A 19,552-nucleotide genomic window follows, 5' to 3' on the forward strand; every position below is an offset into this window, starting at 1 on the left:
GACGCAACTCTGCACAGCGAATCGCGGCGCCTTAGACGACTGGGCCACCCGTGCCCCCAACTGTAAACGATACAAGCTGTGGTGGACCTAATAGTTTAAACAGTTTCAGATACATTCGTTTGTTTGTTTAACGCCGCACTCATTAATATTGCAGCTATATGACGGCGTTTCAGATACATTCAAGACAGAACACCGATGATATACATGAACAGAACGCAAGATATCAACGTTCCCGAATCACCCGCAATCAGATACATGTCTCGATTGCCCAGTGTATTATATCTACATTGTGTATGATAAATATTTATCACATAGGCCTCTGTCTATTATGATAAATATTTATCATAGCAGAATGAAGATATAATACACTGAATAATTCAGGCTGAAAATTGGGCAATCGTTGGCAATAAAATCCGAATGATTCACGAACTATGCACGAGTAAGTACATGCATATGAACGACGTCGTGGCAGACAGCAGAAGTCGTCACATATCCTTGAGGCGATTACAATCCCCCTCGAAATAAGCTTTCAGATCTCACCTACCTGTTCATAATAAAATATTTTGATCGATTCCAATTATTGTTCCATATAAACATTCCACACATATATACAACGCACATCTGTCTAGCCAATAACTAACACATGCTATATCTGCACAGAAGCGTTAACAGTGAAACAGGCTCGGCCCATTTGTTAGTACTTGCAAATTCAAGTCAAGGCAACCTTTGCCTGCTTTTTCAGATTTACAAAACTGCAGGGCAAAACAAACTATACATTTGAAAATTGGATTTGACCCAAAGTGTATAAATGTATCAAAGCGTATCTAAGTCTTTGAAAGGCATTTAGAAGTGACACACATAAGGAAGAGAATTTAAAGATGTCAATTTCTATATTAGGAGGAACGCAACGTTTCGGTGTATATACTTTCTCCTTTATCAGATAAGTATGTACTCCGAAACGTTGTGTTCTTTATAATAAAGAAGTTGACATCCAAAACGTAACTAGGCTGAAAACAGTCGCCGAAACACTGCCACCTAAATGTTCAAAACACGACTATGCCTACCGTATTAGTGAGTGAGTGAGTTGGGTTTATCCCCGCTTTAAACAGTTTTACAGTTATATCGCGCTGTGTCAGCTTAATGTGAGAGGAAAGCCCGAACAGACGTTTATCACTTCGTTGAAACCCACGAGCGCGGATATGGTGGTGACAAACCTAGAAACATAATCGGGGGGAACCGGGATTCGAACCCACAATCATAGGTTTCTGGCGTACCAAAGGGACGCAACTCTGCACAGCGAATCGCGGCGCCTTAGACGACTGGGCCACCCGTGCCCCCGCACCCGTATTAAATACATCACCATCGAATAAACATTCCTTGTTTGTTTCATTTTTAGCTACCAAACATGGGTGTATACTTTCTTATACCAGGTAGTTTATGTACATCAAATTACAAGTAAATAATTATACCAACAATACAGTCGCTGTATATGCCATAATATTGCCGAAGACAGGTATTATTTTACCACCTCAATCACCCAACACTGTGACACTGGGTATCAGAGGCACACAGCTCCTCTTTAAGAATTAAACACAACATACAATCAAATCGGCCGCGTCATAACATGGTACTTGTTGTTACCCTGCCTGGCGCTCGGCATTAAGTCGGCTCGGAGTCGGTATACGGTGTCTGAGTGGGGTATTCATTTTAAACTGCGGCATGGTATCTTCGTGGGCTAGTACTGTAAAATCGGGATTATTCAGGACTAGTACAAGCAGCCCCGCACACGCACACGCACGCACACACACGCACACACACACACACACACACACACACGTGCACGAACGTTACTATACAAGTGCCATAATCTTGAACGCGACATCAAACCCCCTTTTACCTCACCGATGATTAATAACATCAATATTGGATTCAACATGCGTATATCACGCATATATGTCAATGTGGCTAACAACGCAGTTAAAGATGTGTATCTTCATCAACAAAAACAAATTAAGAATGTCACAGTATTATCAACATTGTTACCTACCCGGTCAAGCAAGCGTAAAGCATGATGAAGAGCGTCAAGGGAGGCTAAGCCAGATAACGGTACTCCACAGTTAAATGATATGTTGTATATCGCATGTATAGATTGACCGTGCATCTGTGAAATGTATATGATCACGTGACACAGCAGCTGGCGACAGCTGGTGGTTGAAGTGAAAAAGAAAGTCCGAAGTATATAGGAAATTGATAAGACCTAAACTGGGTGTAATACAATGTTTAGACAACTTTGCTTTTCTCAATAATTTATATGGTACATTCGTGACAGGTTTGAGCTTTGATCGTGTTCCGTCAGTGAACCGCCCCATGCACGGCAGCTTGTGGCGACAATGTAGGTGATATATGGTATATATTCGTCACCTATTATTGGCTTGCTATTACACAGGCAATTCAAATAGAAACATTGTTATTGTGCGGTTAATGTTGAAAGTAGGCATGTCATTCGACGCATGCTGTCACAGCACAAAAATAATAGCATATTTTCATGTTTCCATGGTAAATACGATATTGTGTGTGCACTATATATACATCATTCACACACACGCACGCACGCACGTACACACGCACCACGCGCGCGCACACACACACACACACATACAGCAATATTCCAGCTATATGAAGGCGGTCTGAAATAATCGAGTCTGGTCCAGACAATCCAATGATTGACATCATGAGCATCTATCTACGCGATCGGGATACGATGACATGCATCAATCAAGTTAGTCGCCCCTTACTACAAGACAAGCATAGTCGCCAATTACGGCAAGGATGGCTTGCTGAAGACCTATTTTAACCCGGATCTTCACGGGTCTATATACAGATATGTTTTAGTATGACTTAGTACCTCTTACGTAGGAGATAGTGATTCTAGGCCATACTAATAGCTACGTAAGAGATAGTAAGTCCTACGTAGAAGCACGGACTTATATAGGTCCGTGGTAGAAGATACTAAGTTCACGTAGGAGATACTTAGACAAAAAGAAATTTCATCGTGGCCCCACTCCGCTTCCGTAGTTTAACGCCCATGGAAGCCGGGGGTAGCAAATTCCCCCTTACTTCCTATTGATTAAAATCTCAAGAAAGCTACTGGTATCGACTTTACTTCCTTTTCAAAATAGGTTTGCATTGAGACCATATGTTGTGGTGGATTTCCTATAAGTTGTAGATGACTGTTATACATAGTGCTAAGGATACACTCAATAATGAGTTGTCATATTAAGGGTTAAGAACTTGTCCCAAAGACGTGACTTGTTAACGAGTTAGCTTTTCGGCCCTATACCGAATTGAGAAACAGCATAAAGGTCGCACTTCTTGGCTGTCTCCATACCTTTAACGTACGCTTCAAGTATCATCGCCTAACATTCAGTCCAAAAAAGGCATTTGTTTGAAGCATGCTTCTTGGTTTTTAAAACGAAAACGTAAATGTATCCGAAACAGACATTTTGATTGCGTTTTTTCAAATAATTTAACACGACATTATCAGAAGCTAGGTTCTGGTGACTGTTCTTTTCAACCTGGTTTCAAATTTTCGTGACAAACAGCAATTATGTAAATCGTCTAATAGCTGTGTTAATTGTGATTTTACAGACGCTTTGACGAGATATGGCTCACGAGTTAAATATGTCGCCTGAGTGAGGGTTCGTTTGTTCAACGCCGCTTCAGCACTAATCCAGTTTTATGACAGGCGCTTGTAATTAATTGAGTTAGGACCAGACCAACCAGTGACTGATGTTTTATGCAAGTCATCGAGCCTGACCACCAAACCACCCAGTCGTTTGACATGCATCAACCAAGTCAGCGAGCCTGACCACCCGATCCCGTTAGTCACCTCTTACGACAAGCATAGTTACTTTTTAAGGCAAGCATGGAAGACGTATTCTACCCCGGATCTTCACGGGTCTTGACCATGTGATTGGTGCATGCTACGTAGACAAAAAAATGTTTTCGAAAATGTTTGGATAAAGTGAGCCATGCAAACATAAAACTGAGACGTGAACAATACTCATGGCATCGGATTCCAGCTGTGGTTTTATCGAGGAAGTCAACTACAGCCGGTTACGAAATTATAATACTTGTAAAGTGCATGCCACCTTTACTGTAGCTGCCTGCAAAACATAAAAAATATATGTGAGTGAACGCTCTACAATTGTTTTTTTTAACACACATAGTCTTTAGATATATTTGCTATCCCTTTAGGAATGAACACAAAAGAACGGGTGTTTTAAATATATGTTTATCATGGAAATATAACCATGCCTTGGATGGATGCGATGTCATATGTGTGAGGCCATTTGTTGGATTATCCTTGACAAATTTCGTTAATTTCGCTCTTTCAGAGGCAAAGTCGGAAATACACGTGGTCACGTGGTCACATTGCAACGGTTCATGATGACGATGATTTTGAAGAATTTACGAACGCCTCTGGTAGAGCCGATTTAACAATCACGGCTTACCTTGAAAAAATAGGAATAGCTGATAAGGGGATAGTAACATAAACACTACAGCACTACGAAAATGACCTTCTTACTCTTTACTCATGGGGAGTTTTGAGCCCTTACTTACTTATATTGGAGATTTAACGTGCGCTTTCCGACTGCAAGCGTAAGTCGCACACGGATTTGTTTAGTCCTACTTACTAACTTACTTACTTACTTACTTACTTACTTTGGAGATTTAACGTGCGCTTTCCGACTGCAAGCGTAAGTCGCACACGGATTTGTTTAGTCCTACTTACTAACTTACTTACTTACTTACTTACTTATATTGGAGATTTAACGTGCGCTTTCCGACTGCAAGCGTAAGTCGCACACGGATTTGTTTAGTCCTACTTACTAACTTACTTACTTACTTACTTACTTACTTTGGAGATTTAACGTGCGCTTTCCGACTGCAAGCGTAAGTCGCACACGGATTTGTTTAGTCCTACTTACTAACTTACTTACTTACTTACTTACTTATATTGGAGATTTAACGTGCGCTTTCCGACTGCAAGCGTAAGTCGCACACGGATTTGTTTAGTCCTACTTACTAACTTACTTACTTACTTACTTACTTACTTTGGAGATTTAACGTGCGCTTTCCGACTGCAAGCGTAAGTCGCACACGGATTTGTTTAGTCCTACTTACTAACTTACTTACTTACTTACTTACTTACTTTGGAGATTTAACGTGCGCTTTCCGACTGCAAGCGTAAGTCGCACACGGATTTGTTTAGTCCTACTTACTAACTTACTTACTTACTTACTTACTTATATTGGAGATTTAACGTGCGCTTTCCGACTGCAAGCGTAAGTCGCACACGGATTTGTTTAGTCCTACTTACTAACTTACTTACTTACTTACTTACTTACTTTGGAGATTTAACGTGCGCTTTCCGACTGCAAGCGTAAGTCGCACACGGATTTGTTTAGTCCTACTTACTAACTTACTTACTTACTTACTTACTTACTTTGGAGATTTAACGTGCGCTTTCCGACTGCAAGCGTAAGTCGCACACGGATTTGTTTAGTCCTACTTACTAACTAACTTACTTACTTACTTTGGAGATTTAACGTGCGCTTTCCGACTGATGCGTATTTTTAGTCCTAGGTACCGCCTCTTTATATACAGTATTCCTCAAGCCGCTGGGGGCGTGGCCAAAAGAAGTCACGTGGTATACTGCAAGTCGGAACATAACTAATACCTATACCTATACTTGGTGCCTCCAATACCCAGTGATTCATATCTCTGTTATAATGCATATTTATACAAAGTCTATATATAATACACATGACAAATGTCGTTAAATATAAATGGTAATCAAAGTACAGACCAAACCAGAATGCAAATGTGAGACCCCACCACAAGAGGTAACGATTGCCATGGAAAGCAAACTGAACTTTGATGTTGACGATTTGAACAAGCTGCATAGAAACTATTTATAGGATCTGATATGCAAATATTTCCATTTCAAAGACAAAGTCGTTTGTTTAAATTTAAACAAAAACAAATTCGGTTCTTCGTGCCAAACCTTCTAGCCTTGAAGAAAGACAAGATCTGGAAAACGTACAAAACGGGAGCTAAACATTCAGGTTAGTATATCATTCAGTTTAACTTATCATGCATAAATATCATTCAGCCTTATGGATTTCTGGGCGATCCTTAAACGTTTAAAAAATTGTTTCTTCAAATTTGTTAGATAAATATAATTATGTAATTTTCATGCCTTGTCCAAACATAGTTTAAACACCAGGTGAGCTGTAGCAAGTGAAGCTCTCCAGGTTTCAACTCTTCCGTAATTAAAACACGAGATGTAATGTGATGTGCCTGTTCGGTACACATGCCTCTGCATCTGATGGCGTAAAGCCGACACGTACGTTGCGTGACCTTACAGAGAACATGTAAACAGTGCGTGTCGTATGGTTCTGTGTTTCGAGGGCGGTGGGTAGCCTAGTAGTGAAAGTGTTCGCTCGTCAAGTCGAAGGCTCGGGTTCGATACCCCACATGGTAACAAAGTGTGAAGCCCATTTCTGGTGTGCCCCGTCGTGATGTTGCTGGAATACTTGTTTTAACACTAACGTGTTTCGGTTATGTTTGTTTGTTGTTTATTGCCGCACTCAGCAATATTCCAGCTATACGTCGGCGGCCTGTATATAATACTCTGAGCAGACAATCCGGTGATTGGTATTGTGAGCAGATTACGATGACACGCAGTCAATCAGGTGACCGAGCATGACCACCCGATCCATTTGGTCACCTCTTCCGACCTGCATAGGTTGCTGGGGACCTATTCTAACAATGCCCATGTTTGGGCATCAATCAATTTCCATGCGCAACCAGATTTGCAACCGGTTTCGGTATGGTATCTGTTTAACGAACGAAAAGATAAATAAAATAAATACCACACCCATTCTCCTTTAATAGCATTTTTTACGAAACTTGTAAACTTTGAAAAATACTCGTTTTGTAAAAATGATATATAACGCAAATGATTTTAGTATACTCTAAATCTCAAGCGATATCTCCAATGGAGCCTGGCAATCACATTAAAATCAGATCTTAGTTCTCTCTACCGCTAAACAAAAATCTGAGGACATCCCATTACGGGTCACGTCAGACCGACCTTGCGCGAACTTTGACCGACCAATGGAATGACTAAAAAGAAGTCGACATTAGCCAATTAGAAGGCAGCTTCCTCGGCACTAATTTCAAATTGGCGACTACGCTTCGAAACATATTTTGGCAAATTCTCGATTAAAAATTTGAACCTGAACAAAAGAACATTCTGGAATGGCTAATTGATGGTCTAGATTGTATGGATTCAGTCGTTAAGCCCGTAACTATCGTTCGGAATACCCCGTGTTTAAAGTTTTCGAGGTTGCATGATTAGAAATCACATTCCGACTGTCACTTTCATGATCTGGTAAGCGACGCTCTGATTGACCCCTCATGGGATGTCCTCAGATCGAGGTACTTTCCTCCAACCTCTTAGCGATGCCGACCAAAACTCGAACCATCCCGATGATTCCCACCCGATAAGTACCTCGAAAGTTTTGTGTGTGTGTGTGTGTGTGTGTGTGTGTGTGTGTGTGTGTGTGTGTGTGTGTGTGTGTGTGTGTGTGTGTGTGTGTGTGTGTGTGTAAGGTAGTGGGGTGGGGGTTCGAAAAAAATAATCTTTTGGCTCACCCTCTATTCCACCCCCATAATTGACCCTGCTCACAGTTTCAGTTACCGAGTCGAATGGCGGTCATTTGTAACTGAATTTTTTCAGGTATACAACCCATTTATCTCGTAAAATCCGAACCGCCCCGGTAGTCACACATGGAACCCCTAATACTAAACAGTGCAGCGAAAATCAGAGCGAGAGCCTGAAATTCATTCTTCAATAGCCGCGATTGTTCTGAAAAAAAATAACGACGTACTTCCTATATGACTAACACATACCCGAACGAAGTCATTCATGGTAAGGGACTGAGTCAAAATCTATGCGTGACTTAAACAAAACAAAACAAAACTGTGTTCCCAAATCTCATTAAATCAGATCTGAAATTTGTTTTGCGACAGCAAGAACTAAGATATGATTTTAATGAGATTGCCGTGTTCCCATGTTGCAGTCAGGCTGTGAAACGTAATACATGCGCTCCAGTTATTCCCGTCAATAAAACACATGAGCCAGAACAGAGGCGTTATTGTCAGCAATAATACCTGGGGTTTCCCCAGTCTAAAGGAACTATATATAGTGTATCAACAAAGGCGACAGTCTTGTAGGGACGACACAGACCATCCCAAACTCCTAACCAATGCACGGAGTAACCCGATACCACACGAGTGTGACGTCATCACATTCTGCACCCGTCCTATCATCATAAATAAATATCATTGTATCTCAACTAAATCAACCACAGTTTCTAAGACAAGGAAACAACTCACCCACTAAGTTTGTTCAAGAAAGCCAGGGCATTATCGAAATCCTTGGCAATCGTCTCGGAGTCCATGCTGGCCATGTCGCCACCGTTGGTGTCGACTGCCGAGTAATCCTTCAGTGTTATAAAAGTTGGTAGGAGTGTTCAACCCGTCAGATGATCCTATATGCGATTACACCAGCCCATGCACGGAAACTCGTACTTTTTTTTAGCAGGAATAAGATCAGTGACTGTGTCATTCATACTTCCGGTATTCATATCATCATGATTATTATGTTTATTTATGTTATTGTTTCTATATTGCTATTTTCGCCGTCGATATTAATCCACATGCTTATAAATTTATTCATTTTTCAAATTCAGAATACATTATTTTACACTACATATTTTTTTCACTATACACTCACAATAAATTTATTGCAATAAAGACGACGAACGAAAACTTTAGGGCAGTAACCCGCTCCCGTGGTCTAGTGGACAGAGCGTCTGCATGGAGAGCGGAAGGTCTGTGGTTCGATCCCTGGTCGCGTCATACCAAAAGGTAATAAAAGATGGTATTTGTTGTTACCCTGCCTGGCGTTCGGCATTGAGGTAATAAAATAAGGACTCACCGGCTTGGAGTCTGAGTAGGGTATGCATGTTAAGCTGTGCGGCACAGCAAAATTCCGGACAAGTACAAGCAGCCACACAATCACGCACCCACACGCACACGCACAAGCACGCGCACACACACGGGCACACACACACACACACACATTCATTAGTGCATTAATCTTGAACGCGACGTAAACCTCAGTAAAAATGCACAGCGCTGTTATATCTTTAGAATGTCAACAGAATCAGTAATTAATGGCGCCGTATCACTTCAAGCGCCATTAATTACTGATTCTGTTGACTTAAAAAATATTTGTAAGGTGAGGTAAGGTGAAATGGGGTTAAGATCCCAGGTTCCTGTGTCTTTGCTAAAATATTTCTTGATAAATAAATATCACGAGTGTCAAAGAGTGTAAAGATACCTGGCATTCTCAACGAAGGGCGCCCCATAGCGAGCATACCGTCTCTCAGCACGTCGGCAATGGCTGTATATATGATGAAGAATATTGTGAGTGTATTTCTATTAAATATTTCCGGTGTTTAGTTGACAAAGCTACCAGTCAAGACGTTGTGAATCACAGAGGCCTTTAGTATGTAGGTCATTTCCTTGTTTCATAGAAAGCTGTTGGACGAACGGGCTTTTCAAACTGTCGTGATCGACATTTCAAATGATTCTTTTCTCATGGCATTGAATTGAAATGAATTCTGTCAAGAAAGGCCATTCAGATTTTTGCAGCTGTGATCATGGTGTATGTTTTTGCTCTGACTGCATAGCAGGGTGTACTTTCAATCTGATCATTATTCGATACAACTCTGTGTGATTTCTGTGTTTGTTTGTTGATTAACTCAGCAATATTTCAGCTATATAACGGCAATCTGGACCAGACAATCCAGTGATTGATATCATGAGCATCGATCCACGCAATTGGTTGGTTTGTTGGTTTGTTGTTTAACGCCGCACTCAGCAATATTGCAGCTATATGACGGCTGTCTGTAAATAATCGAGTCTGGACCAGACAATCCAGGGATTGATATCATGAGCATCGATCCACGCAATTGTGATCGATGACATGCATCAACCAAGTCAGCGAGTCTTTGGGATTCGATGACATGCATCGACCGCCCGATCCCGTTAGTCGCCTCTTACGACAAGCTTGCGCCTAATACGGCAAGCAGGGGTTGCTGAAGACCTATTCTACCCCGGCTCTTCACGGGACTAACTCCGTGTGAAGATCCGAGGACGCCTGCATAGGAGATCGCTTCAGGTGAACGTTCTAATCAGCCAGTCACCTCCGATTTCCAATCCCTCGGTACGTTTTTAAACATGCGTAGGATCTCATTTATGTTTTTTTTTAAATTAACACGTGCTCAATATTTTTTTTTTAATTATATAAATAAAAATAACGAACAGTATTCTCCGGATACTTGTCTGCAAGAAGAGGGCACAATATCTTTTTTCCTACATATGCATATATGCCTACGAAGCATATGCCCCCAAAAATCAGTAAAACAGGGTTTTTATCAATTTCTTTTAGAAAAAAACCCATCTTGTTGCCCATTAACCACAGCTATAGTCGCAGGGTTCGCCTAAAATGGGGATCGGATGGCCGCCATACAGCTGGAATATTTAACTTAAGGTAACCACCCTGTGTCATAATATAAACCAGCTTTAATAGCAAAGTTTGGAAGATTCTACCGAGCAACCATCTCAAACTTCAGATGCGTATTCTAGAATAGGACCTTTATACATTTGGTACAGGTTCAACAAGGCATTTCTTGTGTTCCCATGGAAGATGCCACTTTAGATATGAATTGTGTCATACCAAGTACACGACTTGTCCACTTAACATGATGGGACAATATGCAAGATGTTCGTGTGTATACATCCTTTTTCTAAGTGTTGATTATTGAAAATCAAATAGGGCAATTTGGCTAAGTTACTGTGACTAAATATCATAGACTTTGGGTTTTTTCTAGGACTGAACTCTACTAGGCTTTTCTGTGCCCTGCCTTCTAACTTAGTCAAATCACTGTTAAAATCTTGATTGATAAGTTCCACGCTTTATATGACATTTTTATCGAGAGCAAAAGGTCTAATCATATTTGACAGGGTATAAGCTAAATGATTATTGTACAATAAATAGAATGGTCTACACACACGCACGCACACACGCACGCACGCACACACACACACACGCAGAGTCCAGTAAATAATGTAAAATCACCAAATGCTATTTTATTTCTAATTACAGGTATTGAAATAGACTCCACAAGTATTTTGGACAAAAACAGTTAAATTTTATGCGGATTTCAGTTTCAGATCTTACACGGAAAACTAATCTTTTATTTGTTTCACTTAAAGTTTTAAAGTTATTTCAAGGTCTATATCTTCGGGAAGTGATCTTGCTTCATGATGATATAAGGTAGGTTAGTTCCCAATATGAAGGAAAATATAGAAAAGCGTTACTGGTTAAATAATGAACATAATTAGTTTAATTGTTTTGTAAAATCTCTTTTAAAAAATGCACAGTTTACATCAACAGGTTGCCGTTGTACAAAACAACTTTAGCGCTACGACTGTCGTAAGTCTATGTAAGGTATGGGGGTTACGATCACCTTAGCGCTAAGATAGCTTTGAACAACTGCACCCAGGACACCTTGAGTTATTCGTTGGCAAAGAAGTGATGATACAAGTCTAGTTATATATATTTCGGTTGTAAGCACACCAGGGATGCTGGTAAAACATAGATACTGGTAAAACATAGATACTGGTAAAACATAGATACTGGTAAACATAGATTGTTATGGCAATAGCGCTCATCAACAGGATCAGATACAATATAGTCGTAGACACACACACACAAACTTTAACACCGGTGAACGTTCTACACTGGAATACAGTAAATATGTTACAAATAACCTCATACCGAAGAAAAAATGTATGGACATTGCATATTAAATAGGGAACTTATAAAGGCCACACAGTATAGAATGTGAAAAGTGAAAACGTTCCATTCGCGATGAATAACAAATTACAAGTCTGAAAACCGTTCTCCCATCCGTACACGTATGCGCATGAACAACTTCGTTTGACGGGAGGAGCGTGACGTAATTGTATACAACTACGTAATAACGTTATGACGTCACAATACTGCGTCGGCATCACTACACCTCATAACAACTATGGCTTCCCCATCAAGCAGTCACGAAAGCGTTAGCACCTTTGCCACAGATGAAAGGTAATGTAGATTTGCATTATCCTTCGTTAGTTTTCTTGTCAGAATGTGTGTTGTCTTGATATCAGGCGATTTCATTTCACATTTAGGACAAAGCAGATTAAAATGTAAAGTTTACGAAGCCGGTTATCTTCACCAAAGGTAGACAGGGACCTTCAAAGAAAACTGTCAACTCTATATTTCATCACATTTGTATGCAAGTTGTATAAGTATACGTATGCGAATGATCTGCCAAACTTCGTAATTTAGGAAAACAAAACATAGCAAAATAAATTGTTCGAAATATGAATTGCTTATTTAGGGGCCCTTATCAATAAAGATCAGGGTGCCGTTGTACAAAGCGATCTTAGCGCTAAGGTGATCGTAACACCCATACTATAACATAGACTTACGACAGTCGTAGCGCTAAGGTTGTTTTGTACAACGGCACCCTGGGCCCACTTGCACAAAGCGATCTTAGCGCTAAGATGATCGTAACTCCCATACTTTAACATAGGCTTACAACAGTTGTAGTGCTAAGATCGCTTTGTGCAAGTGGGCCCTGGTGAGTTAGTAAATACTAGCATCACAATTCGTGGGGTACAGTATTATAGCTGCAGAAAAAAGTTTAAAATTGAAAAAATATATATATGTTTAACCACAACTATGGGGACATTCCCATCAATCAGAACGGAACGAACGTTTTTACGTTTTGGGGGGTTGAGTTGCATTATGGCACGGAATGACGTCACTTAATTTAATGATAATGTTCTTTTGTCTCTAAAATGCATCATAACGGATGAGTCGAAACAGTAAATGTTACAACCTCCCCATTGTTAGCTCGGAAGTAAGGACATGTTATCAATGTTATTTTCTTCACATTATTCTTCACCCAATATTTACAAAGCCCAAATCAGCAAAGACTTTATATTATAAACGTATTTCTCTATTCGTAATAAGATTAAGTTTCCAACGTTGTTTGTTTGTTTGTTGTTTAACGCCGCACTCAGCAATATTCCAGCTATATCACGGCTGTCTGTAAATAATCGAGTCTGGACCAGACAATCCAGTGATTGACATCATGAGCATCGATCCGCGCAATTGGGATCGATGACATGTATCAACCAAGTCAGCGAGTCTGACCACCCGATCCCGTTAGTCGCCTTTTACGACAAGCATAGTCGCCTTTTACGGCAAGCATGGGTTGCTGAAGACCTATTCTACCCCGGAATCTTCACGGGTGGAAAGTTTCCAACGGGGTACATGTAGAGTATTGCAGTGTTCCCATCTGACCCTAGACTAACATCTAGTCTCTGAAATAGACATATCTTACAGAAAAAAACAGTTGTTAAATTATCTTAATAAAAAAAATTTAAAAAAGAGCCCAGAGACTCTATTCATTCCTGATACTGCAATGATCGAGACTTGCCAAACATGACAGACTTGCAAGGGTTGTATTGGATATATTTGTATCAGAATCTGTATGACAGACTAATCTGAACCCTTTATACTCTTTGCGCATACACGACGAAAACATTACTCGCGCATATACATTAAAGACTGGAGAGAGGGACGGGGAAACCCGGGAAATCCCAGCGAAGCTGCTATGGAAATCCGTCTATTGATACGACGTGATACTAACTGATACATTTCTTGTTTCACACTGCTTACTTTTTCAAATGGAAAGGGAGGTCGGATATTTAATTATTTGTTATTTCGGTCTCCCACCTACTCCATTCTAAACTCAGTAAAATGATATGAAGATGTTGGGAGCACGTTCAAAGGCGAATCCAGGATTTTGTAAAGCGGAGACAGAGTGAGTTCCCATGACACGCAGTGAACATAAATTTGCCCCTGAACCTCACCTGTTATGAGTGAGTGAGTGAGTGAGTTAGTTGGGTTTAACGCCGCTTTTAACAGTATTCCAGTTATATCGCGGCGTGTCAGCTTAATGTGGGACGAAAGCCCTAAGTGATGCAGGTCTCAGACGTTTACCACTTCGGTGAAACCCACGAGCACGGGTATGGTGCTGACAAACATAGAAACATGATCGGGGCGAACCGGGATTCGAACCCACAATCATAGGTTTCTGGCGTGCCCAAGGGACGCAACTCTGCACAGCGAATGGCGGCGCCTTAGACGATTGGGCCACCCGTGCCCCTTCACCTGTTATGAAGAAATAATGGCAGATCGCTTTATTAGAGACAACAGCTCCGGTCATTCATACAAAGTTTAAGCTTCACAGGCCTTCTAGTTTTAGAGATGTCTAAAACCCCTAAAACGCAATAACGGGGTACGCAAAGGTGAACGGACGCAGACAGATCATGAATCAAAACATGCTAAAATCGTGTGTTATACCAAATACCAATACCACACGCTGCGAAGATCCGGGTAGAGTTGGTCTTCAGCAACCCATACTTGCCGTAAAAAGTGAATATGCTTGTCGTAAGAGGCGACTAAAGGGATCGGGTGGTCAGGCTCGCTGACTTGGTTGATGCATATCATCGTATCCCAATTGCGTGGATCGATGCTCATGATGTCAATCACTTGATTGTTTGGTCTACACTCGATTATTTACAGACAGCCGCCAGCTGGAATATTGCTGAGTGCGGCGTTAAACAACAAACAAAACAAAAACAAATAATCAAACGCTATGTTGCATATGAAGTTCCATAATGATTAGTAATGTGCAAATATTACATTTAAAACAAACCCATATATGTATGGCCACCGTCTCGTTTATGTTTAAAATCTGATATATCTGAATTCTGTGTAGATGCAAATTCTTAATGAAAAGTTTCAGCCTCAATGGTCTAAATTCAAAATCTTCTAATCGCGTATTTATATGTACGAGAAATGCGCTTAAGTGACATTTCATTCGTTTGGATCATTCAAGCTTCCGCTCAGAGGGATGAACGACGGATAACGCGCCCGATATACGCTAACTTTAGTCAGGTGAGCTAAAAAGGGGGACGGAAATGTTGACAAGAAGGAGTGTGGGTTGGAATAATTATATATAAGCCATTATCTTTATTACATAAAGACGATGTAATTATGCTGGAGCAAGGTCTTGAATAATATTTAGGACATCGAGAAACAGAGGTATAGGGTTTGTATGGAAGTTAATCTTTACCTGAGTTTTCTCCACTCACTACGTCACGTACGTCTTGTTACAGCGACTACGAAGACTACGTGTACGACCGCAGTCGGGCCCGTACTCGTAAAGAGGACTCGTGGAGGAGGCGGTACCGGCGGAGAATGAGGGAAGACGGCTTCAGTAGTCCCGAGTCGGTGGAGAGAAGGTACAGACTGGCTTGAGTTCCGTACACGTATTAAAACCACCTGAAACATGCGAAAACGAAACCTTCCGGGAGCACATGTGTACCTGTGGCCAGCTATACCAGCCACGTGTATTTGTTTCGCTAGCTGACGACAGATGAGGGAAGATGGGTCTCCGAGGGATTGTTGTATCTGGGGCAATCGAAACTATGTCGAAGTTTTTGAGTCAACACCATATTGAGAAAGACTGTGGCCCACTTTTTTAGTAAACATCGGCATACTGAGAAAGACAATGGCCCACTTTTGAGTAAACACCGGCATATTGTGAAAGACGGGGGCCCACTTTTTTAGTATACCCCGGTATATTGAGAAAGACCGGGGCCCACTTTTGAGTTAACACCGGCATTTTGAGAAAGACCGTGGCCCACTTTTTGAGTAAACACCGGCATTTTGAGAAAGACCGTGGCCCACTTTTTGAGTAAACACCGGCATATTGAGAAAGACGGGGGCCCACTTTTGAGTAAACACGGGCATTTTGAGAAAAACCGTCAAGGCCCACTTTTTGAGTAAACACGGGCATTTTGAGAAAGACCTCCTGCGCCCACTTTTTGAGTAAACACGGGCATTTTGAGAAAGACCGTCAGGGCCCACTGTTTGAGTGAACACCGGCATACTGAAAAGTACCGGGGCCCACTTTCGTAAGGGGAGAATGCATCACAACAGGTTCCGCTGTTGGTACACGCAGCTATAGTTAGTTATACGCTTTTACAGACGTCTGTAGATCGTTGAAGATTTCGCTCTTTAATTCAAGTCGTCTTAAATCGATTTAAGATCGCTTTGTGCAAGTGGAATGAGACAGTAATTGACAAGTGATCAGGCTCTGTGACTTGGTTTTTAGCATGCCATCGCACCCCGTCGGAGTATGTATTTGTTCTTGATATCAATCACTGGATCGTCTCGCTTATTTACAGGCCGCCGTCATGTTATAACTGGAATATTGCTGAGTGCGACGTTAAACAAACAAACAAACAAACAAACAGACACAAACAAAAACAAAGCCGTTCTTATGTGTCCGAAACGTTGAGACAGCGAAGGAAGAAAAGTTGGTGAGTTGGTGAGTTTGGGTTAACGCCGATTTGGACAGTATTCCGCCATATCACAGCGTGTCAGTTTAATCCGCATGATGTAGAGTTGTTTCAGACGCACATTTTCCAAAGCTCTGAAAAGTGAAGATTGTGCGAGAATTGCGCTCGCGCGGCACCGGATCTTACTCCGACTATAAAGTTACGCAAAGATGTAGACTATTATATTTCCTATCTGATGTTGTAATATTAAACTGCGATTATTCAGACGATTTGCAAAAAAAGATCCTGCCGAGTGTTGTGAGATGAAAGCCCGAGGTGATGCATTCAGGTCTCAGATGTTTACCCCCTAATTGGTGAAACCCACAAGCACGGGTATGGTGCTGACAAACCTAAAAACGAAATCGGGATTAAGGTGCTTAGCTTGATTTTGGTACGGGTTTGATTCCTCATGAAACATGAACGCCCTTCTCAGATGGCTTCGTCTTCGTACAAGTCGACTCCATGTGCGAAAATACAATTATGAGAGTAACAAAGCATAGGAATATGTTATTACATTGTTTTTATTATGAAACACCCTTCCTACACATTTGATCAAGAAGAAACCATACCACATTGATGTGCGTTTGTTTATTTGTTGTTTAACGCCGCACTCAGCAATATTTCAGCTATATGACGGCGGTCTGTAAATAATCGAGTCTGGACCAGACAATCCAGTGATCGACATCATGAGCATCGATCCACTCAATTGGGATACGATGACATGCATCAACCAAGTCAGCGAGCATGACTACCCGATCCCTTTAGTCGCCCCTTGCGACAAGCATAGTCGCCTTTTACGGCAAGCATGGGTTGCTGAAGACTTATTCTACCCCGGATCTTCGGATTCCTTTAGAAAGAGTTAGTTTTCAGATTGGTTGTATTTGTAGCGGGCTGCCATAACCTGTAACTGTCTTCTTTCCAGGTCCCTCAGCCCCTACAGAGGGAAGAAATTCGGCAAAAAGAACAGGTCTAAAAAGTCGAAGAAAGCAGCAAAAAAACACGACAGAGAAACCAAAGCCCACACAGAAATGTAAGGAAATTTGAAAAAGTCCCACCTGGGCCAAAGGATTAGTTTTTCTGTGATTTACGATTGCCATTGTTAGCGGGTATTTTTTTTATGGAAAAAGTGGTTTAGATTTCTGTTGATTTAAGAAAATAACTCTTGAAAAATCCCTTCAGCCTTCTTCATTATGGACTTTGGGGGATTTCGCCGTTTTCAGTGTGTGTTTGTGTGTGTGGGGGGGGGGGGGGGGGGGGGGGGGGACCCGAGGTAGGAGTGGGTGGGATGTTGTTTCCTCCTGCATGTCACCAGTGTACCGTATATTGTTTGTTTGTTGTTTAACGCCGCATTCAGCAATATTCCAGCAGAGTAGAATGGAGAAGTCGTAGAGGTGTCGATTGGTTGCAGTTAGGAGGAAACTGACAATTTACTCGCGTGTGAGAGCTGGTTGTTTTGGGATGGTATGGGTTTCAGGCACCTCTGTTGGGTAATCCTTGCCCCGTCGGTGGATTGTAAAGATGCTTACCTGTTCCTGGCAATAAGAGCGCGTTAATCAATATAACTCCTAAAGATGTCCCAAAGCGGCTTCTCCGAAACCAAGGGAAGAATGAGACGACGTTTCCATGGACGATTCACTGAAGTCCCTCTCATCTGTATTTAAAACATCTCCGCTCATACCTGTTTTTGTCCATTCCTTCTCCACTTATTTTGACAATGAGATATAGTCGAATATATATCCTCAAATGTGCCCCACTATGTGCATGAAGTTTGCGCGAACCTACCATTGCCTGATATTATTAGTGATGGTGTCTTTAGTTGCCGTATAGGCGACATATTAGGTAAGCAGAAAAATATTGTGGATTTGGAAAATCCAAAATTGCTGTTACTGACAGTATGCAGTCTCATATTAGCTCAGTATCAACCATCTTGAATTTTTACTGACCATACGGGCTCATTTTGGGTGAGTAGTTCTGGGCCCACTTGTACAAAGCGATCTTAGCGCTAAGGTAATGGTAACTCCCATACTTTAACATAGGCATACGATAGTCTCAGCACTAAGATCGCTTTGTGCACGTGGACCCAGCTCTCTCATTGGTCAATCTCACTTTGAGGCATAATAATGAAGCAATGTGTGGACAAGATGGCATAGTAGCTGTATGTTTTAAGCAGTCATGGAGGAACAAAGCGCGCACGCACGCACGCACGCACACAGTACTGACGCCCCCTTCTTCCTGAACAAACTACTTCTCAGCCAGAAGTCCATGGCAATAATGCTTGCAAGGACGTTTAAAACTGAAATGAATTTTTCAAATGACTTAAGTATGTTATGGTTGTCTTTATGTTGCAGGGGTGTTCAGAGAAGTCGCAAGACACCTGGTGGTCACAAGACACACAGATCCTGTCCAGAGGTGACATCCCACATGAAATGATCCAGAAACAAACTCCAAATGTCTTTCAAGAGCCTCAGGGCTGTGTAACTAAACTTGGCATATACTCATCTTGTAATAAATGATTTTTTACATATGCTGGATGTGTTTCTTTTTCATAGAACCAACTTGAAGGTTAGTCATCTCTGATAACACCCGTGAAGATCCGGGGTAGAATAGGTCTTCAGCAACCCATGCTTGCCGTAAAAGGCGAAGGTAAACATGCTTTGCAAATCCTGCAATCGACCTAAATCTGAACAATCGGTGTTGTTTTCAAACCGGATGTCTATTTCGTTACGCGATTTTGATTTGATTATGCATAGACCGGTTAGTCCAACCAAAATGTAACTCTTGAATTCCACCCTAGTTTGGCATGGGTGGGAACTGGTCTTTTATAGTCAGTTAACTCCCTTGCCTCGGGAAGATGACCAGTGAGTGATAGCATGAGAAG

The 19,552-nt window shown here is 41.4% G+C and overlaps 2 protein-coding genes across 3 annotated transcripts in view; one reads left to right on the top strand and one right to left on the bottom strand.

The window, feature by feature from the left end:
* LOC124140410 (ras-associated and pleckstrin homology domains-containing protein 1-like) overlaps positions 1–2,154 on the bottom strand; it is a 220,791-nt gene extending 218,637 nt beyond the window's left edge. For both annotated transcript variants that reach the window (XM_046507950.2, XM_046507947.2), the window contains exon 1: positions 2,048–2,154. In XM_046507950.2, coding sequence (XP_046363906.2) covers positions 2,048–2,070 — 23 coding nt within the window. In that variant the 5' untranslated portion in view covers positions 2,071–2,154. The remainder of the gene's footprint in view (positions 1–2,047) is intronic.
* A 10,058-nt stretch (positions 2,155–12,212) lies between these two features.
* On the top strand, positions 12,213–19,198 carry LOC124140413. Its single transcript, XM_046507959.2, has 4 exons — positions 12,213–12,295; positions 15,448–15,573; positions 17,597–17,704; positions 19,023–19,198. The coding sequence occupies exons 1-4, from the start codon at positions 12,240–12,242 to the stop codon at positions 19,102–19,104; spliced, it is 372 nt and encodes a 123-aa protein (XP_046363915.1). The 5' UTR covers positions 12,213–12,239; the 3' UTR covers positions 19,105–19,198.
* The last annotated feature ends 354 nt before the right edge of the window (positions 19,199–19,552 follow it).

This window comes from Haliotis rufescens, unplaced genomic scaffold (genome assembly GCF_023055435.1).
Source record: "Haliotis rufescens isolate VD_foot unplaced genomic scaffold, xgHalRufe1.0.p SCAF_37, whole genome shotgun sequence".
NCBI classification, from domain to species: domain Eukaryota; kingdom Metazoa; phylum Mollusca; class Gastropoda; order Lepetellida; family Haliotidae; genus Haliotis; species Haliotis rufescens.